We start from the raw sequence: 24,409 nt of genomic DNA on the forward strand, positions 1-24,409 counted from the left end.
GCATCATAATTTCTCTGCCCCCAGCTATAACTCTTGCCCTGCGGTGCACACTTATCCCTCTCCATCACTCGAGTAAAAGTCACCGAATTGTGGTCACTGTCCCCAAAGTGCTCACCTACCTCTAATTCTAACACCTGGCCTGGTTCGTTACCCAGAACCAAATCCAGTATGGCCTCACCTCTTGTTGGCCTGGCTACATATTGTGTCAGGAAACCCTCCTGCACACATTGGACAAACACCGACCCATCTAACGAACTCGAGCTATAGCTTTCCCAGTCAATATCTGGAAAGTTAAAGACCCCATAACAATCACCCTATTACTTTCACTCTTCTCCTGAATCATCCTAGCAATCCTTTCTTCTACGTCTCTAGGACTATTAGGAGGCCTGTAGAAAACTCCTAACAGGGTGACCTCATCTTTCCTATTCCTAACCTCAGCCCAAACTACCTCAGATGGCGAGTCTTCATCCATCGTCCTTTCCACCGCTGTAATACTTTCTTTGACAAGCAATGCCACACCTCCCCCTCTTTTACCCCCACCTCTGACCCTACTAAAACATTTAAACCCTGGAACCTGCAACAGCCAATCCTGTCCCTGTTCTACCCATGTCTCCGTAATAGCCACAACATCGAAATCCCAGGTACAAACCCACGCTGCAAGTTCACCTATCTTATTTCATATACTTCTTGCATTGAAGTATACACAATGAGCTTAAGTACTCTATTTATAAATAGAGTTTAAGTACTCTATTTAGCAACACAAATACATGAGAAAGTGTTAGCGAGAGGCAAAACGTAGCCCTCAAGCCACAAAAAATTATTTTGACCCGTGGTCTCAACAATTACAAAACTGGCAGAGGGTGGGAGGGAACTGACGGAACTCGTAGATAAGCAAGACGCCTATAAAATAATTTATTTTAGCATTACAGCTACTTATGAGCAACAAGTAAACGGGCTGCATTGAAAGTCCTCATGAGAGCTGTAAACTCACGAATGCATAGAATTGAAAGTGAACAAACTAAAATCATAACGTATCAGTGTAGATCATAAATGTGCAACAAAATAAATTTCTATACTTAGGAAGATACAAAATTTAGTCTTCGCATTATTTCTCTCCAATCTACCCTCAAGAATTCAACCCTATCTAATAAATTTCTGCAGAATGTGATGACCATGTAACAATCCGAGGCTATATAATAAAAACATTTATTTCCGACCGACAATTCCATCTTGATAGTTTGACAAGCAAAATAAACAAATCCAAAAGGACACCTAAGCAGTTCCAACATCTTAATGAGTGTTCAGCGAAAGCGAACTGTCTGAGATAAATCATTCACAGCTATAGTTCAAGCAGATTGTAAAACTGTGTACGAAAAATTGCATCCTATGATGCAACATGAATCAGAGATGTCAGCGATTGAGAATTTCCCTGGTTATTCACACAGAAACATCACTAAGTATTTGATATATTGACGACAATATCCCAGCTGAGCCAGCAGAGAGGGAATACAGGAAATCTACCCAACCAACCCTTGAAGCTCAAATCCCCCAGCACGGAGATAGTCGAGAGAAACAGAGAGAGGGTGGGAGGGACGCTAGTTCTGCGGGGGAAATGCGGCTCTTCAGGAAGGGTGGGGAGCGGATTCCGCAAACATCCCGGAGATGCAGGTGGAAAGCAGACTGAAGCAACCACCCACCCAGCCCCAGAGGTGTTGCAGCTCCCTGGCAACTGGAGCGGAGGCAGCGATCCGGAAAAGCGACACCACAATAGAAGAGGAACCACAGAGTCACCGACCCCAGGGGCGGACCGGCTGGTCAGACCTTTACCCGCGCACACCCCCGGGGCTGACCCTGGATACCGTCCACGGTTGAAATCCCCTATATCTTACCCGCCGAGTCGACGTACGGAGGGAACGCGACGTCCTTCAGCCGCTCGGTCCATCCCGCCGCGTCCTCTCCATCTCCCGACTCTGAGGTGGGTTGTCCGGTGACCTCGGGCCTCCTGCCCCCGGTCCCCGCTTCCCGCACCATAACATCCCCCTCCTCCTCCTCATCCTCATCCTCCTCCCAGTCGGACTGCGAACTGCCAGCCGAGGTGCTGTAAAATGGATTGTCATCGCTGCTGCTGTCGCCACCCGATTCGCCGAACACATCGTCGGAGATCTGTAGGCTCTGGTAGCGGGACCGAGCAGCCCGGAGCCGGGATAGGGAGAGAGCTTTCCGCCGGGCCGCAGCTGCGGCCGCTGCCACCTCCTCGGTCGCCATGGAAATGAAGGGGAAGCGCCCGCTCCCTCACTGCGCATGAGCACCTCCTGCCCCGGGGTGGGAGGGGAGGGGAGCCCGTGGAAAGGGCGGGGCTTCAAAGTGGGCGTGTCTATAAGTAAATGGGTGGAGCCTTAGGGGACCGCCCTCAAAGGGGGGGTGTAGTGTAGGTGATGGCTCTATGGAGAGAGTGGTCTCTGTTGGAGGAGAGAAGTCTCAATGCGAAGGGACTTCAAGCAAAGGAAGGGCTCCTCTTGGAGAGGTAGCTCCTGGGTGGGGGCCTTCAGGCCATGGTACAATTGGTATTGGTCGGGTGTGGGCATGGGGTGTCATTCCCCAATGCAGGAAGAGTGAGACATGTAACGAGTGGCAGTGAAATCGGAGCCAAAAGAGAAAAACAAACGGCAGATGCTGGAATCCAAAATAGAGAAGCAGGATGGTGGAGGGACACGTCAAGCCAGACACTGTCAGGAGGTGGAGAAATCGGCGTTTCAGGTATAACCCTTCGTCAGGAATGGAGGTGAGGTAGGGGGAACTGCAGATGAAGAGAGGAGGAGAAGCGTTATGGGTGGGGAGAGGGGCAGAATTTTGAGGTAGTGATAGTTGAATACAGGTGATGGGTATGACTTGGTTGGATCATGCGAGCAATAAATCCGATTGTTAGCTGGAAGGGAGTGTGGTCAGAGGGAGGAGCTGAGGCTGGAAAGGGAGTCAGGGGATGGGTGGGAAGGTTATTTGACATTGGAGAGCTCAATGTTGAGTCCTCTGGGCTGTAGGCTACCCAGGCGGACGATGAGGTGTTGTTCCTTCAATTTATGGTCTGATTCACAGTGGTAATGGATGAGACCGAGAATGGACATGGACAGATCAGAGGAAGTGGGAAGGGGAATTAAAATGGGTGGTTGACCGGGAGGTCAGGCTGACCGCTATGTGCCTGGCTGAGATGCTCAGTGAAACATTCCCTAAGTTTACGTTTGGTGTCACTGATGTAGAGAAGACCACATTGGGAGCACCGGTAAAATAAACTAGGTTGGAGGAGAGGCAGGTGAACCTCTTTCACCTGCAAGGACTGTTTGGGGCTCTGGATGGAGGTGGGAGAGATGGTGTGCTGGTTTTACAGTAACCAGAGCAGCACCTGAACCAGCAGAGAGGGTGTTTTATCTGAAACCAATACACATGAGTGCGTGACCATAGCTAATGAAGTAGGTGCAGTGAATTTTCTGGTAATACATGGAGTTTTGAGAAGGAGAGTCCTTCATGATAACCTCAACCAGTGGAAATTGAACCATGTCAGTGGCACTTTTCTACAATGTAAAGCAGCTATCCAGCCAAATCAACTAACTGGCTACACTATCACCACACCATCACTCCCCTCCCCCAACATTTGTAAACACAACTGCAAACAGCACCTGCAGTAGCTTCAGTAGTGTTAAACAATGCTCCAAGCCATTGCCCATGTACCAAGCAGCAGACGGGACTGCAGCTGATGTATTGTGTCATTTTAATACACAGACAACTAATGGCAGTAAAGTCCATTATCAACTTTTATTAACATTAAATTAACTTTTAATTTAAGCACTCATTTGGGAAAAAGATGGAATAAAATAAAAGCATCAGAATCCAGTGGTATCTGGAAGATAAAGGCCTATCTTGTGGAGCATTTGATCATCCCTATTTTTATCCCTTTTAATCTTAAGCTTGTCTAAGCTTCTTTCGTTTAATCCTGATCAGAACAGGGTTTTGTTGTACTTTGTGCTTTATGGACTGAGCCCCTAGAATTCATTAATGTTTTGAGAACAATTTATGTGATATTATCAACCATATTATGTAGTGAAGTTGGCCATGCAGTAAGATTAACCAGCTTCTGCGCCTTATCACTAAGTGATGCAAAAGTATTTGTGCTAGTATTTATGTGTATCAACGGCAAAGAATTAGACAGAATGTCAATACAGAAACAAGCCATTTCGTCCAAATGCACCACTGTGTTTTTAGTCCACATATGTATCTTCCTACCTCTCTTCAACTCAGTCTGCTTCTCCTTGAATTTATCCCCCTCATGTATTCATCTAGTTTCCTCTTCAACGTGACTGGGTGAGTTGGACTGAAGGGTCTGTTTCCATGCTGTACAGCCCTTTGATTCTATAACTATGTACTAACTTTAACTGCTCCCATGCAATAATGTGTTTCACATTCAAATAATTCTTTAGGTAAAGAGGTTTCCCCTGAATTCCCTGGTGTATTTATCAATGACAAACTCGTACTTATGGCCCCTAGTTTTGGTCTAACCCTCAAATGGAAATGAACATATCCATGACTACTCTCAAATCTTTATGCAATCTTATTGATTGGTACTTACTTGAACAGTAATAATCTCAGGAATTATTTCCAGCACCATATGCTAGTAAGTACAGGAATGATAAAAAAAGAGAACAAAACACATGTCAGGAGAGATGGTTTAGTGGAATGTTTGAAGTCCTGGGACATTGGAACCAGTTCTAGGCAGAAGTGGCCTTTGCTTGATGGATGGTCTTGACCTGAACATGGTATGAATGAATGTACTCGCTGAGAAAACCATGAAAGATGTGGAAAAAGGCAGGGCGAAATGAAAGAAAGCTCGTTACAAAAGCAGAACAGAGGAAGGAATGTGGGGTATAGGTAAACTGAAAGAGGTGATCAGAACAGGAGTGAGTGAACTGCAATATTTTGCTGACAGGGGACTAAGGTTTTAGTGAAATGGACATGAATGCAAAAGCTTGTAAATGCAATAAATGAGCTTGAGATGAAAATTGTCACAGAAGTGTGTTATGATAGAAAAGGTTAACAGAGGCAAACCTTGGATTAGGGCAGAACCATTAGATGAGTACTGTAATCCTGGTTAGAAAATGTTTTGGAAGAATAGAGGAGGATAGAAAGGGGAGAAAAGTGAGAGCAATATTAATCAAAGATTCCATTGAGGGACTGGGTCATAGGAAAGATTAAAAGCATTGACTGAATTGAATTGGTTAGAGTTCAGTAATAAAGAAAGAACTGTTACTCATTGGGATTATACTGTAGACCAGTGGAGTGGATATTGAGGAAGAAGTATGGGTAAATTATGTAAAATAAATAGGAACAAAGTGAGATGTTAGTTGCATAAACTATATGGCATAGAAAATAAATAATTTGGCCAAAATCCTTTTTTTTTTTGTCACCACTCAACTTTTTAATGTGTGAACTAAGTGGTCCCTTCAACCTGCTTTACTATCCAATAAGATCATGGTTGATCTGTTCATGTTTTGAAGTCCATGTTCCCAACAATCAATAAACTTTGATTCCCTGCCAACAAGAATCTATCTTCTTAAAAATATTTAATGACACTGCCTCTACATCTTCTGAGACAGAGTTCCAAAGGTAAACAACCCTTTGACAGAAACAAAAACTCCTCTCTGTCATAAAATGACAATCCCTAACTTTAAAATATTGCCCCTTGTTCTGGAATAAATCACATGATGAAACATCTTTTCCATGTTCACCTTGTCAAAACAGTTCAGGAGTTTACACACTTCAGTCAAATCAAACCTCATTCCTCTAAGCTCCAGTGGAAACAAGTCCAGTCTGTGTAGTCTTTCCTCACAAAACAACCTGCTCATTTCAGGAATCACTCTAGAAAATCTTCTTTCAGCCACCTCTAATGAAATATAACCTTGCTCAAATAAGGAGGCTTGAACTACACGTAGTATTCGAGATGTGATCGCACCAATATATTATATAACTGAAATACAACATTTTTATTTTATGATCAACTCTTCTCACAATAAAGAATAGCATTCCATTCACTTTCCTAATTGCAGTTATTGCATAGTAATGTTTTGTGAGTGATGCACCATAACCTTAAAATCATTCTCCATTTATATTATACAATTTTTAAGAATTCTTTCTGCCAAAGAGAACAACTTCACATTTTCCGATGTTATACTCCGTGTACCAGATTTTTGCCCACTTACTCAACTTATCTATATTGGTCTGCATTCTCCTTATATTGTTATGTTACACCTGCCACACAATGTGTTTTAACTTTTATATCTAGCAAAGAAACTGCAAGTCGACTCTTAATAGTAATAAGTGATAATATTTATTTATTTAACACAATTAGTATTATAATAACAAATACACTACAAACTAACAATTTACACTATGAATGTAATCGACGATCTTGTGCTTTAACTTAACTCTGGATGATAGTATATCACCACACTAGATCTTGGCCTTGATCCATGAGGTGATGATTGTCTGGTCTTCTTCACCTGGTGGTCCCAGGGGTATCTTCTCTTCTTGGTGGTTGGTCTTGTTACTGCTCCTCAGGGTGGTGTTATGGCAATTCGTATGCTTAGAAGTCTTCACATCCTTTTGGGAGGGTCTTTGATGTCCACCAATAGATCCATCAGAGCTCAATCATTCTGATCGATCAGAATGCCAACCAGGTGTTGACATGTCAATGGCAGGGTGGTCCTTGAGCATCTATTCTTGGAGGTGCTGGGTGCACATAGGTCAGGTAGCCCTCTCCAAATAAGGGTGTGAGGCGCTCGTGTCTGGTAAACAACTTGATGTTTCCAATTGTCCAAGGGATGGCATTCAGGTCAATTCTATTTAATTCCAATTCACCTGCATATTATATTGTCTGTAGCTGCTGGGTCAATTGCATACTGTTCGTCTCAGCTGTAAATTCTGTGTCCTATGATCCTGCTCCACTAGCTACCTGACAAAGGAGCTGTGCTCTGAAAGCTTTTACTTCCAAATAAACCCGTTAGACTATAACCTGGTGTTGTGTGATTTTTATGTTTGTCCACCCCAGTCCAACAACGGCACCTCCACATCATATCTGTAGCTGCAGCCTTTCTTGGTTCTGCAGTGTGTTTATTCCAGAGTCTTTGAGCACAGTCACTTTTGGTCAAGGCTTGATTCAATTTCCCAGCATGCCACATGTATTGTCCATTTTTCACAAATCCATCATTTTGAGCAGCCTGCCTAGCCACAGTCCCACCTCTTAATCCTGAATGCGAAGCAAAATGGATTACATGATCACAGACCAAATTCCATGCAGTGACTACATGATCATCCAGGCTCAAGCAAAACACAACATACACTGAGGAGGAAGTGAGGACAGCAGATGCTGGAGAAGTCAGAGTTGAAAAGGGTGGTGCAGATCAGAGTTGAAAAGGGTGGGAAGCAGGAGAGTTGACTTTTCAGGCGTAAGCCCTTCATCACGATTGTGAAGAGGAAAGGGGGTTGAGAGATAAATAGGAGAGTGGAGGTAGGACTGGTGAGAAGGTAGGTGGGAAGGTGATAGGTGAATGCAGGTGGGGGATAATTGTGATAGGTCAGTGGGGAGGGTGGAGTGGCTAGGTGGGAAGGAAGATGGACAGGTAGGTCAAGTCAAGAGGGCAGTGCTGAGTTGGAAGGTTGGATCTGGTATGAGATGGCGGGAGGGGACATTTGGAAACTAGTGAAGTTGATGTTGATGCCATGTGGTTGTTGGGTCCCTAGGCGGAAGATGAGGCGTTCTTCCTCCAGTTGGTGGGTTGCTTTGATTTGGCAGTGGAGGAGGCCCAGGACTTGCATGCCCTTATGGGAATGGGAGGGGGAGTTGAAGTGGTCAGCCGCATGGTGATAGGATTGTTTGGCATGTGTGTCCCAGAGATGTTCCCTGAAATACTTTGCGAGTTGGGGTCCTGTCTAACCTATGTGGAGGAGACTGCATCGAGAGCAACAGACATAGTGGATGAAGTGCGTGGATGTGCAGGAAAATCTCTGCCAGATGTGAAAAGATCCTTTGGGGCCTTGGACAAAGGTGAGGGGGGAGGTGTGGGTGCAGGTTTTATACCTCATGCAGCGGCAGGGGAAGGTGCTGGATGTGTATGTTGGGTTGTTGGTGGCATGGAGCTAACATACATTTAACATATATTAAACAGCTAAACCTTTACAGATAGCATATGGAAAAATCACACTTAACTAAGATTAAGCAAACATCATGAAACTATTTCTAAATGGAATATCATAATTTGGAATTAATGGCTAACCAAACAAATGTGGTAGATTAAAATAAATAAGACATTGGAGAAAACAAACAAATACAAAAATATCTAATGAAAAATCACACGTTCTAAGTACAAACAAAACAATAATCTGGAGAACATTTATACAACAATTAAATGGAACATTTTATACAAACAGCATGATAAATGTATATTTACTCAGCTATACAACTATTTATAATGTTGCTATAGTGTTTAATAAGCTTGTGAAATAGTTCTCTTTTCCACTGGGCAACTTTTACAGTGAGGATGGTGAGGTATACCAGGGTAACCAGAATTAACAACATAGACAGATGTGACACAAGACAGACCCAGGGATGTTGGTCTTGATGTCAAGATGGGCCTCACTGCACTTGTCGTCCAATTTTGTTGGAACCCCAGTCCCAGAGATCCTCCCACCAAGTTGTAACTTTAACTTTTTTAAATTCATTCTTTGGCATTGTTGGCCTGCTGTACTACCTTGGTGAAGGTTCTGTGGGCTGTGGCCAATTGAGACAAAACCAACTTACCTTCTATGAGTTTCCTGGGGCCCTGCTGCCCGAGTTCCAATCCCTTTACTGGTCCGCTTGCTTAGCATCCTATCTCAGTTTACTCATTGTTTGAGAATCCCCACCAATCATCCATGATGTTTTTGCTCAGGTAGCAATCATCTGAGGTCTCATTTGTTTTCCTATATACTGCCCACTAGTTGTTACATCTGAACATTATACTTTTATTGAGGTGTACCCTTAATACACCATCCTCACTTTCGCCTGCGTCCGGTGGGCCAAACCATAAGTATCCTTGGTACATATATCCTGGTCTGTTTGGTGTTTCTTGTGTGTTGTTCCCAGTGATGATGATGACCCTGATGAAGCAGATCTTGATTATGTTCCACGCGGTCATAGTTGTCCTCAGGAGAGACCAAGCTACCCGATGACAAGAGGAAGAACGCCTCATCTTCTGCCTTGGGACTCTTCAACCACATGGCATCAATTTCAACTTCACTAGTTTCCATATCTCCCCTCCCCCAAGCTCATCCCAGATCCAACCCTCCAACTTGGCACCATCCTCTTGACCTATCTTGCCTGTCCATCTTCCTTCCCACCTATCCACTCCACCCTCCCCACCAACCTATCACAATCACCTACATCTACCTATCACCTTCCCAGCTAACTTGCCCCCACCCCCACCCTTCTATTTATCTCTCAGCTCCCTTCTCCCCGCTACATTCCTGATTAAGGGCTTAGGCCCGAAACGTCAACTCTTCTGCTCCTCGGATGCTGCCTGACCTGCTATGCTTTTCTAGTGCCACACTTTTCGACTCTGACTCTCCAGCATCTGCAGTTTCTCCTGTTTCTGTTGTTATCCTTGTCTAACATCTGAATAGTTTAGAACAGGTGTAATGCATGGTATAATGCATATGCCCTAACCCACTCCCATTTGCTTTTTTAAAGAGGAATATAAATCCCATATGGAATGCCAATTCGGGTTTAGAAACCTGATAAGTTCCGTCGATTGTTAGTGTAGGAGTTTGTAATTCTAAATGGCCTGACCATGGAGTACTCAGAAAAGACTGAAATGAGGCAGTCATTATGGCCAATGAATCAAATGTGAAGATGAAGTGGTTGTTGTGACCTACGAAGGAAATGTGAAGACGAAGATGAGATGGTTGTTGTGACTATAGGCAGAATCTCACATGGAGATTATGTCTAGTGAACGACATTAGGAAAACCAAAGAATCGTAACTTGGTTAATCCCATCAGCGCATACAGGAATAAGAGTTGGTCCCACTGGGACTACAGAAACGTGTGAAATACATGTGAGTTTGGACCACCAGAAACAGTTGCACTTCATTTTGGGTGGCTGTCAGGAGCTGTTTCATCACCTGGATTAATGAATTAGTGTGTCCGTTATGTAAGTACTCATCAATCTGCTGTGAATCCTCGGTCTACAGGGGTTTGGCAACATTGTATTGTATTGTTCCCATGTCAGTGTCCTGCCATTCCCTCTAGTGGTGATGCCCTGAATGTTGGACGTTACCATTCAATGGTCTGGCTCAGTTTGCTTTTCTATGGACAAAATAATCTTTCAGTATTGTCATTTATCTATGTTGTGGATACACCATCTGACTTATCAAGACTTGGAGTCTTTCAATTTCCTTGTCAATCAAAAAGTTATTGAGGAGTTCTGTTGTGTCTGCACTGTTGGGAATGTGTAACACGTCTGTGCTGTCAGTGACTAGCAAGTTGTTCCAATCTGTTAGACAGTTTTCATTAATTCAATTAAGAGTCGGTGGGGGGTGTGCATAGGTTGGCTAGTGTTCACAGTATGGACTAGATCCTGCAGAATTGGGCCTTCTGACAGGAGTTGGTGACTGCCTATATCACCCCTTGGTCCCATTACATTCGGTGGTCTCTGTAGATGCAAGTGCGGCCGTGCATGGGCTCTACATTCTCGAGCATAATGTCCTGTATGCCCACAGTGGTAGCACTGTGCTGGCTGCCACGTGGTCCCCTGCTGTGCCCTTCTATCTCTTCCCATGGCTGTGTAAGGTGGAACTGGGTTCCTTTGATAAGAGCTCCCCCCTCTTCCTTCATTCCTCCACACCAGACCCTGATTGGAGATTCGGAAAGGAAGCATTACCTTCCTGTCTCTATTTTACTCTTGTTTAGTTCATGGCATTCTTTGTCCCACACCTGGGACATTCTCCTCAGAACCTATGTCTTATTGTGGCTTGACTGTGCGGGATCAAAGTTCATAAATGCCTTCCTGCTCTCTTTGGTGTCATGGGAACCTAAAGACCTAGCTCACTTAACTGAGTCAGCTTCGGATAATTGACCCTTGTTTAAGCCTCTGTAGATTCCTGAAAAGTGCACCCGTAAACGACTGGCAAAGGCATTCAGGTGTTCCCCCTTCTTTTGCCTGCACTTGTTTAACCCATCTACAGGGTCCCCTTAATTATACCCAATTGCTGTTAGAATTGCTTTTTTCATGTTGGCTAGGGTTCCCTCCCCTACATTTAGCAGGGCTGGGATTACAGATTGTACTGACTGGCTCAGACATATAATGATGCATTTTAACTCCTCTCTCTCATCCAACCTAAGTAAAACCTTTTGTTGTCTGATCATTTCAAGGAATACAAATGGATCAGCTGATGGCTCAAGATCTGGAATCTTTTTAGTGATTTCTACTAATTATTCCACTGTAAATGCAGTCCTCGCTTTCTCCTAAATGGGATGGTGTATGTTATTGCTTGGGCATCATTATCCCTGCTCCATTTTTCAGCAGTAATTAGGTTCATTGTGACAGGGGGGTGTATCCAGAAACGCTGAAGGAATTGACTCCTCCGGGAAGGGTGAGGGTTGACCCCAATCCTCCATGCACATGGCATGCTGCTGTACATCTTCCCTGAGCTCATCCCAGTCTATCTCCTGTCCTTTTCCTTCCTTTTGAACTTTCCTAAATACACACATTATTCCAAGGCAAATTGAGAGTTGGGCTTTTAACTTCTCAATCTCTTGCAGGTTTAGTGTGGTCTGTTGCTGCCTGTTTCTTATGCCTATCTGCCTGGTGCATGACCTTTACTGCTGCTGTAAATCTATGCATTTACTTCTTAATTGACTCACTTCATTCTCAGCAGCCTCTTTAGTTGACACTGCGCTCTCGGTATCCTGGTATGCATTCTCACACTGGGTTTGCAATTGCCCCATGTGTTTGCCTGATTTCTTTGGTCCTGAACTCCATTTTTCAATTTCAACTCAGTTATTTCTTTCTTTGTGTCCTCGAATGCTTTACAGACTGTTTTCAATTCTTGCTCTGGCCCTAACAGTTGTCCCAGACAGCACATCGTTGTTGTGATCGTTTCAAGTTTGGAAGCCGGCTCCCCTTGAATTTTTCTGAAATCCCCCTAATATTTTTGTCCTAGGGATCCTGGTCCAGTTTCATCATTACAGTCAAAATTCTGCCCATGGGGGCCACTTTTCTTATTTGTGCAAAGAGGAACCTCAATTATTCAAATGTTGATTATCCAAATTTCAGATTATTCGAACAAGATCGCAAAGTGCCAATGCATGGCTAAACTGTGTTATCTGAACATTTGATTATCCAAACACTCGATTATCCAAACAAAATTCTCCCCAACCGTGTCGGAAATTTGAGGTTCCTCTGTATTGCCTTAGCTACTTTTCCCATATGGTCGGGCAGGTGTTGTATTGGTGTGGACAAAATTAAAAATCACACAACGCCACATTATAGTCCAACAGATTTATTTGGAAGTACTAGCTTTCTGAGCACTGCTCCTTCATCAGGTAACTAGTAAGGTGGGACCTTAAGACACAGAATTTATAGCAAAACAATGTCATGCAATTAAAATGATAACTGGAACAAACCTGTTAAGTCTTTCATCTTTTAGAATGGATTTCAGGTTTTGATTTAGTAATATGTAAATCCCATAACTTCTTTCAAGTTACATGCTCGAGAAAACTTAAGGTTTTATAAAAAAAAGGTAACATCTCAGCTCAGACAGTGTGTTAAAGGTGTGAGGTTAGAGTCTGTCTGCATCCTCATCTTGAGTCGGACTGGTTCTATTTCCAAAGTTAAAATTTATAAAATGTTATATGGATTGACTGCCTGCAGGTTGTGTGCTTTTTGAGCAAAAATAGAATACATTATAACCTGCTGTGTACTCATGTGACCTGGCCAATACTGTCTGTCTCATACCCTGCAGGCAAGGATGCCCCGAGGCATGCTACACTGGTGAGATCAAGCAGATGGTATGACAGCGGATGAATAGACACCGTGCAACAATCGTCAGGCAGGGATGTTCCCTCCTAGGGGGGAACACTTCAGTGGTCAGGGACATTCGGTCTTGGATCTTCGGGTGACCATCGTTCAAGGCAGACTTCAGAATATGCAACCACGCAGAGTTGCTGAACAGAGGCTTCACTCACACACACACACACACACACCTTCTCACAGGCTTATACTCTGTCACACTCATGCATCACTTTACCAAGCATGCACAGACACAAACACACACTCTCTCACGTGCACACACACTCACACTCGCTCTCTCTCTCTCCCTCACATGCACACACACATACATACATATAAGTCTATGGGGTGAATTTGCATTTGCGTAAGTATATTTGCAGATGTACTCTATTTTTGTTCAAAAATCACACAGCCTGCAGGCAGTCAACCCATATAATATTTTATAAATTCCTACTTTGGAAATAGACTCTGTTTGACCCAAGATTGGGATACAGACAGACTCTAACCTCATACCTTTAATACATTTACTGAGCTGAGATGTCACCATTTTTTATAAAACCTTAAGTTTTCTCGAGAATGTGACTGAAAAGAAGTTCTGCGATTTAAATATTAATGAGCTGAAAACTGCAACCCTTTCTAAAAGGTAAAAGACTTAACAGAAATCTAGGTTTGTTCAATATATCATTTTAATTGCATGACACTGTATCTTTTGCTAAAAATTCTGTGTCTTATGATCCTGCCCCACTAGTTACCTGATGAAAGAGCAGCACCTTGAAGGCTAGTATGTCCAAATTCCAAATAAAAAAAAACTTTATCTGCCCTGATAAATGATTGATTCTTCCTGAGGCCTCAATTACCATTTAACAACTGCCAACTGCTTGAACAAAGAGTTTCTTCCAGCCTTGCTGGAACCAGTTTCAAGGTACTAAACTTGCTAGTAGCCAACTTCTGCTATCTGTCTAAACACAATCTCTTCCCAGTGTCGCTGTATCTGTTAGAACTCTTTTAATCAGGAATCAGCATACAATTAACATCTATGCCTGGCCTGATAAACAAACAAAGCTAGTTTGATCTGTCCTTTTCCTTTAACCACAATCTGTCCCAAGGTCCACGATTCTGAGAACTGTACGAAGGATGTTATTAACCTGGAAAGGGTACATAAAAGATTTACAGTTTTGTTACTGAGACTGGAGGACTTGAGTTAAAAGGAAAGACTGGATAGGCTGGGATTTTTCTCCCTGGAACATAGGAGGCTGAGGGGTGACCTTAATAGAGGTTTATAAAATCATGAGGGGCATAGATAAGGTGAATAGCAAAGGTCTTTTCCCCAGTGTAGGGAAGTCAAAAACTAGAGGGTATAGGTTGCAGGTGAGAGGTGATTTAAAAGGGACCTGAGGGGCAACTTTTTCACACAGAGCATGGTCCATATATGGAATAAGCTGCCAGAGGAAGAGGTAGAAGTGTGTACAATTACATTTAAAAGACATTAGAACAGGTTTACGCATAGGAAAGATTTAGAAGGATGGAGGCCAAATGCAGGCAAATGGGACTAATTCACAGGCTTCTCTCACACACACACACACCCCTTCTCACAGGCTTATACTCTGTGCCTGGTAGGTGTGGACGAATTGGGCAGAAGGGTCTGTTTCCTTCCTTTTTGGTTTATGAGTCTATGATTTTAAGTCATTTTCAACTCACAATTCAAAATTGATAAGAGTTGATAACAAAACTGAAGAAAATGGGATGACAATTAAAGATAAAGTAAGGTTAAAGATTACTCTAACATTTCTGTTTGTATATTGGCCAGTGAAGCTGAATGCAAACTCGAGGAACAGCACCTGTTCCAGTTAGGCACTTTATAGATTTTTGGACTCAACGTTAAGTTCAACAATATTAGTCTGTGAACTCCACCTCTCATTTTGCTTCTGCTTTTCTACCTTGTGCTAATCTGCATCTTGGTTTTCATGTCTTTGCTTAACATTGGTAGATTAAGATGTTCGAAAACATAGGGACAGGAGTTGGCCATACAGCCATTTCAGCTTCTCCATTTAATTCGTTCTTGGCTGATCTATAGCCTCAATCCACTTGTCCACATTGCCTCAGTGACGTCCATGCAATTGTAATTGCCTTTGCCAAACAAATATTAATTAATATTAGTCTTAAAAGTTCCGATTGACCATAGCCTCAATAGCACTTTTGAGGAGAGATTTCTAGATTTTCCCTGCTATAGGAAAAACATTATGAAATTGGAGAGGATGCAGAAAAGATGTACAAAGATGTTACCAGCACTGGAGAGTTTGAGTTCTAAGGAGAGGCTGGACAGGCTGGGACGTTTTTCTCTGGAGCTTAGGAAATTGACAGGTGACCATAAAGAGGCTTATAAAATCATGAGGGACAGAGATAAGATGAACAGCAAAGGTTCTTTTCCCTAGGATAGGGGAGTTCAAAACTGGAGGGCATTTTCTAAAGTGAGAGGAGAAAGATTTAAAAGGAATCTGAGGGGCAACATTTTCACACAGTAGATGGTTCGTATATGGCATGAACTGTCAGACAAGGTGGTAGATACAGGTTAAAACATTTAAAAGACATTTAGAGTCATAGAGCTGTCTCTCATAGAAACAGACCCTTCGGTTAAACTCATCCATGCTGACCAGATATCCTAAATTATTCTAGTCCCTTTTGCCAACACTTGGCCCATATCCCTCTAAACCCTTCCAATTCATGTATTCATCCAGATGCCTTTTACAGACAGGGACATGAATTGTAAAGGTTTAGAGGGATAAGTGCCAAACATAGGCAAATGGGATCAGTTTAGTTTGGGAAACTTGATTGGTATGAATAAATGAGACCAAATGGTCTGTTTCCATGCTGTATGACCCTATGACTCTGTAAATTCTTCTTGACACCTGTCCCGAAACGTTGATTCTCCTTCTCCTTTGATGCTGACCTGCTGCACCTTTCAGCAACACATTTTTAAGGTCTGATCCCCAGCATCTGCAGTCCTCACTTTCACCTGTCCTGAGTGCCTTGGCCCTAAATCTTAAATTCATGCCCCTTGATCAGTCCTCAACCATGTCGAATGAAATAGTTTCTCTCTATACACTCTATCAAATCCTTGAAACACCTTTAGAATCAACAGATGAGAAGTGCTCCAATCAGTCATCCAGACTGGAGGAAGCATGTAAATGCTGCTCCCTCCACAATTCACTTCAGCTCTGAGGAAGACATCTAGACTTGAAACGTTAACTTGTTCTCTCTCCAAGGATACTGTCTGACCCGCTGTGATTTCCATCATTTGTTGTTTTCAGTAGAGATTCTAGCATCTGCAGTAATTTGTTCCTACATTTGGTGAACTTAAGGTCATGTATGGCTTTTCCTCTTGTCGGCACTTTCACCACTGGTTGCAGGCCTATTCTGGCAGCTATGTCCTTTAGGATTCAACCAGCTCAGTCATTAGTAGTGCTGCCAAGCCACTCAATGATGGACATTGAAGTTCCCGGCCCAGATGTTTACTCTTGCCACCCTCAGCACTTCCGACAAATGATGTTCAACATGGAGGAGTACAGCTTCACCAGCTGAGGGGGCCAGTCTATGATAAGGAGCGCGAAGTTTCCTTGCCCATGTTTGAGCCAATGCCATGAAATGTCAATGTTGAACACTCGCAGGAAAATTCCCAACATCTTTACCAATACAAAAACAGAAACAGCTGGCGAAACTCAGCAGGTCTGGCAGCATCTATGTGGAGAAAGCAGAATCAATGTTTCAGGTCCACTGACCTTTCTTCAGAATTGATAGTATCTTGAAAAAGATTTGTATTTTGCTGAAGTTTGGTTGGAGGGGTTGGTTCAAATACAGAGGAATCTTGATTATCCGAAGTTCATGGGCGAGGAGTATTTCGTTTGGTTAATCGAATTCCGGATAATCAAATACCAGGTAACATAGTTCAGCCGAGCATCAGGACCTTGTGATCTTGCCGGATAATCCGATACTTGGATAATCAAATGCCAGATAATTGAGGTTCCTCTGTATTAGGTGGAGATGGAGAACAGAGAGAGAGAGAGCTGCAACTGGGCAGACAAAAGAATGAATAAAGATGAGGTGGGGAAAAGAAAACCTGCTGATGGGGACCATTAGTTGGTGAAAACAGGTTGGCTATGGTGAAAGCAGCCCCTGTGATGAGAAGGCTTAGTGCATAGGAGTGGCAGAAGAAAATGCTCAGGCCCTTAAATTATTGAAATCAATATTGAATTCTGAAGGCTGCAGAGTCCCCAGGCAGAAAATGAGATGCTGTGCTCCCAGCTTGTGCTGAGCTTCACTGGAGCAGCAGCAAGCCCGAGACAGAGATATTGCCCAGGGAACATGGTAGTGTTTTGAAATGGCTGGCAACTGGAAGCGCTGAGTCATTTTTGTGGACAAAATGTAGGTGTTTCACAAGTCGGTTCTCCAGTCTCCATTACATCAAAGACATCATTGGTGCTGCTTCATTTTCTTAGAGTCATAGAGCTTGGCAACAAACCCTTTGGTCCAACTTGTCTGCGACGACCAGGCATCCCAATCTGACCCAGTCCCATTTCCCAGCATTTGGGCCATATCCCTCTAAAGCCTTCCTATTCATATACCCAAGAGAAAGTGAGGACTGCAGATGCTGGAGATCAGAGTCAAAAAGCGTGGTGCTGGAGAAGCACAGCCGGTCAAGCAGCATCTGAGGAGGAGGAGAGTTGATGTTTTGAGCATCAGGATGAAGAGCTTATGCTCGAAATGTTGACTCTCCTGCTCCTCGGATGTTGCCTGACTGGCTGTGCTTTTCCAGCACCACACTATTTATATACCCATCCAAATGCCTTTTAAATGTTATAATTGTACCAGGTCTCCACCATTTTCGCTGGCAGCTTGGTTCCATACATGCACCACCCCCTGCATGAAAAAAGGTTACCCCTTAAGTTCTTTTTAAATCTTTCCCCTCTCACCTTAAACCTGTGCCTGCTAGTTTTGTACTCCCCCACGGTACAGTCAAAGAGTCATAGAGATGTACAGCATGGAAACAGACCCTTCGGTCCAACCCGTCGATGCCGACCAGATATCCCAACCCAATCTAGTCCCACCTGACACTATAAGGTCACCCCTCAGCCTCTGACGCTCCAGGGAAAATAGCCCCAGCCTGTTCAGTCTCTCCTTATGATTTTATAAACCTCTATGAGGTCACCCCTCAGCCTCCAATGTTCTAGGGAAAAAAAGCCCTAGCTTATTCAGTCTCTCTGTCTATAACTAAAACCCTCCAGTCCCCATCCCTGTAAATCTTGTCCAGAATCGACAAAATTTATCAATTTTGATTCCAACTTAGATCCTGTTTTCACATTCATCTGGTCCACCTCTGGCTTCTCCCTTCCTCAACATCTTAATTTCCATTTTTGTGGATAGGCTGGTTACTACTTTGTGCAAGCTCAGTGCAACCTGAGAGGACAGCATCTCATTTTCCACTTGGCAATTCAAAATCAAATTCAATAATTTTAGGCCTAATCACCTTTTTCCAAGTCCTTTTGCCATCCCCAAGCACTAGGCCTAGTCTGGCAGTGAGACATACCAATATTTAGCCATTCTCACATTCCAATCACATAATCTGAACTATTAACATCCTTTCTCCCCAAGCCTTCCAACCTCAGCCCCAACAATTGCATAAACACTGTCCCCCTCCACACCACTTTAGCTCTGATGAACAGTCGTCTAGACTCGAAACATTAGTTTGCTTTCCCTTCATGGATGCTGCCTGACCAGCTGTGATCTCCAGCTTTTTTTGTTTTCAGGCCTTGTCATCACTTGGACTATTTTTTTCACATACTATTAGTCCCCATTAGCAAGTTTTTTTCCCCATCCTCGGCTCAACATTATCCATTTCTTTGCCTGCCCAACTGCTACTCTCTAGCTCTGGGCTTCATCTCCACCTATTACTTAATCCTTGCTCTCCCCCATGTCATTTTCAGCATCTATACCAACATTTTCCTAGCTACCATCAGTTCTGAAAAAGAGTCACTAGACCCAAAAGGTCGACTCTGTTTTCTCTCCACAGATGCTGCTGTGGGAAATAGAACCCACTCACTTCAATAATTTCAGTCCGAGACAAGATCTGAAGCAGCAGTATCGTTTATTCTACGCTTGCAAGTGTGGTGTCTAAAATAGTCACAAAGAGTTTAGCAAGTATATATCTTATATACAATTCATTTCTCTTTCCCTCCTCCCATTGCTCCTCCCCTGTTTACATCTCCCACTACTCTAAACCCGGCTGTTTATCGCTGGCCTCATCCGGCCTTGTGCATAACAAAATGTATGTCCTGCTGGGCCATTTCACCACATCCTGCTGTGTTCCATTGTTATATACCTTTCTCCACTGCCATCTGCTTCCTTCCATTCTTTGCTCATACTGGGCCTTATGACCTCTTGATTGTGGACCTTTTTGTCTTTGCAGAAGCAGGAAACAGATGCTTATAACTACTGTTTGCACAAGCATATCTAGCTTAACCTACACCACACCCTCCCCCCTTTACAGCACCTTATCTATTTGTCTGTAACATCTACCATTGTTTTCAGGCACATTTCATTTTTGTATGCACATTTTAGCTAATACAAAAACAATTATATATTTCCTTAACATAGTTTTCATTCTTGTTAACTCAGCTCTTGGCTGAAACAATTATACACTGGTGTGAGTTCATTTACCTTGCATAAGCAATTATGATTGCAGAAGTAACACTGCTTTACCTATATCCCACACTGCTATACCTGCTGAGTTACTTCATCTATTTTGTTTTTTGTTTCAGGTTTCCAACATCCACTTTGCTTTGTTTTGTATCAACCGTATATCAATATGCTTTTGCTGGGTTTATTCAGATAGCGGTACGAGATATACTCAGGGATGTTGATGGCACTGTCTGAAATGTTGTCTGTAAGGTATATTTCTATTAGTATGACAATGCTTTTCTAGTCTGTGAGATAGTTCTCTGAATTTTGACAGCAACCCCCAGGTGTTGGTCAGAGGGGTTTTGCAGGGTCCACAGGGCTGAATATGCAAATTTTGTATCCAGCCTCTACAACAATACCATGTCGTCTGGTTTAATTCCTTTTTTTGAGGCATCTTACCGATTTTATACAATTAATTTGCTAGAGCATTTCAGAGGACGGCAGATGTCGTAAAGTCCTGAAACAAGCTACACAGTAGCGAGTTAATTGTTGATCGAATAAACTGAATTGTCAATTCTGTAGTGCAGGAGGGAATGTGGCATAGGTCTTCCCGTGCGGCAGAGGTCGCTGTAGACGGAGGTTCTGGGACGTGATACCTCTTGCTTCCCCCTCTTTCCTCTTCGTTCTCGGCAGCTGCCATGTCGACATAGGTTTAGGCCGCGGCTTCGATGAAAACCGGTGGAGAATGGAGCTACAGCGGGCGGCAGGGCTGCTCAATTTGCCCATGGGGCCTGACTCACTTTGCTTCAACAAGGATGAGTTCATGAAGGTATATACTTGGCGGAGCGGTGCTGAGCCTCGTTACCAACTCCAAAGCCGACATACCCCTTCGGTTCGAGCTCGAGCCTTAGCCGCCAGCTTGGGGACCTCCAGCAACCCCTCACTGATCTCCCTGCGTAAAGCCTGACTCTGAACAATCTGATGAGTTTGCACCATTCCTCTCCCTAATCAATTCGGGCCAACACGTCACATCAAAGCCAGCTGTCAATCTGCAACAACTCTCATTGACTGTGCTCATTACCCTGTCCCATCAATCAGCAACAACACCAGCAATGTTCTTGCTGCAGATCCTCCCTACCCTGGCATGTCATCATTTTCGCATATCTCAGTTACCTTTAGGTCCAGGTATTGGGTATCCCCTATTCTTCTGGGTTCTCTGTCGTTGCGCTCGTGATAATTGAAACACTGACAATGGCAATGTATTTTTCCAGCCTTGTTTTGTCTCACTGACTCTACGACTCCAATGCTTAGAAGTTAACTTAAATGATCCTAGTTAAAAACACACACAACACCAGGTTATAGTCCAACAGGTTCAATTAGAAGCACTGGCTTTCGGAGTGCTGCTCCTTCAGGTAGTTGTGGAGTACACAATTGAAAGAATTTATAACAAAAGTTTAGTGTGATGTAACTGAAATTATACATTAAAAAATATCTTGACTGTTAAGTCTCATCTGTTAGAATGACCATATTAGCTTCACTTTCATATGTAAATCACAACCTGAGAATGCAACTTTTAAAAAAAATTTTAACTAACAATTGGTGTCAGCTCAGTTAAGATGTTAGCTCCCTGTGTTCCCTGACTGTGCCATAATGTTTAGACTGATTCTAATAGAAAAAGTGAGTTAACAGAGTCTTACATTGATTCATGCAGTTTTTGAGCAAAGTACAATGTAACTCTGCAAGTACAAATTCACCCCACAAATGTATATGTGTATGTTTGGGTTTGTGTGTCTGGGGTGGGGGTTTGTGAGTATCTGAGAGAGAGAATGTATATGTGTGTGTGAGTGTAAAATGTTGAAGTCTGAGAGGATGCGTGTCGGTGTGTGTGTGTGTCTGTCTGGGGTGGGGGGGTTGTGAGTGACAGAGAAGTATATATGAGCAGTCTAAGGCTGTGAGAGGGTGCATATGAGAGTGTGGGAGTGTCTGTGTATAGGTGTGTGTGTGTCAAGGTATTTTTCAATGTATAATTTCAGTTACATCACACTGTGAACATTTGCTATAAATGGTGTGCTCCACAACCACCTGACGAAGGAGTGGCACTCCGAAAGCTAATGCTTCCAATTAAACCTGTTGGACTATAACCTGGTGTTGTGATTTTTAACTTTGTACACCCCAGTCAACACCAGCATCTCCAAATCACGTCTTACATGACTCTACCATTTATCTACATGATGGTATGAGCAGAGACCATTGCCACCAGATTCCTGCTGGATGAAATGGCTGTCATAAGATTGCATGTACCCATGTTTGTTTTTTTCCAGTGATGTAATTGTGCATTTTGTGCTTCATTTTGAGAGAGTTCAGAAATGAATTGTTTTGCTCTTTCATCTTAATATATCATTTATACAATTAAAGCAATTTTCAGTTGTCAATAACTCAGTGTCTTTTAACAGAAGAAATAACAGTCACCAGACTGTCCACTTTGGTGGGTTAAGGAATACCTTATTTTGAATTGATCTTATGTTGGGTTATAGATCATCTGGCATGGATACAGACCCTTTGGTCCAACTCGTCTGCACCAATTAGAAATTCCAATCAGATCTAGTCCCATTTCCCAGCATTTGACCCGTATCCCTCTAAATCTTGCCTTTTAAATGTTGTAATTGTATCCTCCACCACCACTTCCTCTGGCAGCTTGTTTCATACACACACCAACCTGTGTGTGAAAACGTTGCCCCTCAGTTCCATTTTAAATCCTTCCCTTCACACCTTAAACCTATGTCCTCTAGTTTTGAACTCCCCCACCCTAGGAAAATGACCTTGGCTATTCATGTTATCCTTGCCCCTCATGATTTTATAAATCTCTATAAGGTCACCCCTTAGCCTCCAACACTCTAGGGTAAGTAGCCTCAACCTGAGAAATGGGAAATGGGACTAGATCTGATTGGAATTTCTAATTGGTGCAGACGAGTTGGACCAAAGAGTCTGTATCCATGCCAGATGATCTATAACCCAACATAAGATCAATTCAAAATAAGGTTTTCCCTGTAGCTCAAAACCTCCAGACCTGGCAACATCCTTGTAAATCATTTCTGCACCCTCTCAACACCCTTTCACAACATCCTTACTATAAAAGGGTGACCAGAATTGAAAGCTGGATTCTTCAAGTGGCCTCACCAGTGTCTGTACAGCTACAACGTGACAACCTAATTCCTATACTCAGTGTCTGACCAGTGAAGGCAAGCATACCAACACTTTTTTTCATCACCAGCAACTCCACTTTCAAGTAACTACAATCCTGGCCCCTAAGGTGCCTTGTTAGGCAACACACCCATGGCCTTATCATTAACTGTGTACATCCTGCCCTGGTTTGCTGCCTTTAGTGTTCTTCCATTTTCCCACACAGCCATGTCGTGTTGACTTTGGACCAGAACTTGCTCTGGTTCTGGTCAATTTGCTTCTTAAATTTAATTAACTTCAGTCATTAATTACCTCTTGCATGAGATCCTACTTACTAAGGTAAACATATTTGGCCTGTTGGCATCCACATTGGACTTTTGACCTTTTCCCTTTCCACAGCTGTATGCTTACCACAATATATTTCAGGTTTCCTTAATAATTGATGAAAGCTGTATTTATTAATTCTGAAGCACGACAAGTCGTAAATGTTCATATCCTGTCTTCTGTTTATTAAAAGTGAAATAGATGTTCATTAGGCTGAGATTTATTTCGATTCTTTAACATGTTCACTGCTTTCCATTTACAGGATGATTTTGATGTGGATCATTTTGTGTCTGAGTGCAGAAAACATGTTCAATTGGAAACTCTTCGGGATGATCTGGAACTTTATTATAAGCTTCTGAAAACTGCTATGGTAGAACTGATAAATAAAGACTATGCAGACTTTGTCAACCTTTCTACCAATTTGGTAAGGCAAATCCTGCTTTCAATAGGACCTATGTAATTCTAACTTTTTGCATTTGTGCTTTGTTTTTAATTGTGATGTTCTTTTTCAGGTTGGCATGGACAGAGCTTTGAAGCAACTAACAGTACCATTGGGTCAGTTGAGAGAAGAGGTGATGGTATGTCTTTGTGTTTCATCCTTGTGTCGTCACTAGGTCTGAACCAATAACTTCAGCTTTGGTTCTTGCAAATTGGAAATGTAAGCTGCTTTGGGTTGAACCATCTGATAACTTGCTGATTTTGTTGATGTAATCATGGAAATTATGTTTTCTTATTTAAAAAAAAGATAATGCTGAGCGAGGGGACATTTTATCACATTTGACATGCATAGTTTCTGTTCAACCATGTGTAAAGTTAAACACAGTAAAAGGATACTTCAGTAAAGTGCCTTCATTTGCACCTGCACCATTTGGACTTCAAGTCGGATTGCCAGCTTTGAGTTCTGAACAATTTTGTTTTCTGGGTTTTCAGCTATTGGGAACTGAATTTGTAGTAGTCAAACATATTTCACAATGAATCACTAGAACTGTCAAAAAGTAAGAGTCAAAGGGCTTTTACAGCAAGGGAAGAGGCCCTTTAGCATTTATGGACAGCAGAGTGGCTTTGCGCTCGGCTGCTGAAATGCAAGATGTCTTTTGCATCTGTGAGTATCTTCATGAAGTTATCTCCTTGTCTTGTTCATTGGT

The 24,409-nt window shown here is 42.8% G+C and overlaps 2 protein-coding genes across 4 annotated transcripts in view; one reads left to right on the forward strand and one right to left on the reverse strand.

The window, feature by feature from the left end:
• pgbd5 (piggyBac transposable element derived 5) overlaps positions 1–2,327 on the reverse strand; it is a 75,209-nt gene extending 72,882 nt beyond the window's left edge. Inside the window, exon 1 of the mRNA XM_043681005.1 lies at positions 1,890–2,327. Coding sequence (XP_043536940.1) covers positions 1,890–2,265 — 376 coding nt within the window. The 5' untranslated portion in view covers positions 2,266–2,327. The remainder of the gene's footprint in view (positions 1–1,889) is intronic.
• Positions 2,328–20,378: 18,051 nt separating this feature from the next.
• The window catches only part of cog2 (component of oligomeric golgi complex 2), a 71,510-nt gene continuing 67,479 nt past the window's right edge, over positions 20,379–24,409 (forward strand). Inside the window, exons 1-3 of one of the 3 annotated variants that reach the window (XM_043680976.1) lie at positions 20,379–20,589; positions 23,527–23,688; positions 23,777–23,842. In XM_043680976.1, coding sequence (XP_043536911.1) covers positions 20,506–20,589; positions 23,527–23,688; positions 23,777–23,842 — 312 coding nt within the window. In that variant the 5' untranslated portion in view covers positions 20,379–20,505. The remainder of the gene's footprint in view (positions 20,590–23,526; positions 23,689–23,776; positions 23,843–24,409) is intronic. The other 2 variants (XR_006309874.1, XM_043680947.1) reach the window with 2 other exon arrangements.

This window comes from Chiloscyllium plagiosum, chromosome 3 (genome assembly GCF_004010195.1).
Source record: "Chiloscyllium plagiosum isolate BGI_BamShark_2017 chromosome 3, ASM401019v2, whole genome shotgun sequence".
Taxonomy (NCBI): Eukaryota; Metazoa; Chordata; class Chondrichthyes; order Orectolobiformes; family Hemiscylliidae; genus Chiloscyllium; species Chiloscyllium plagiosum.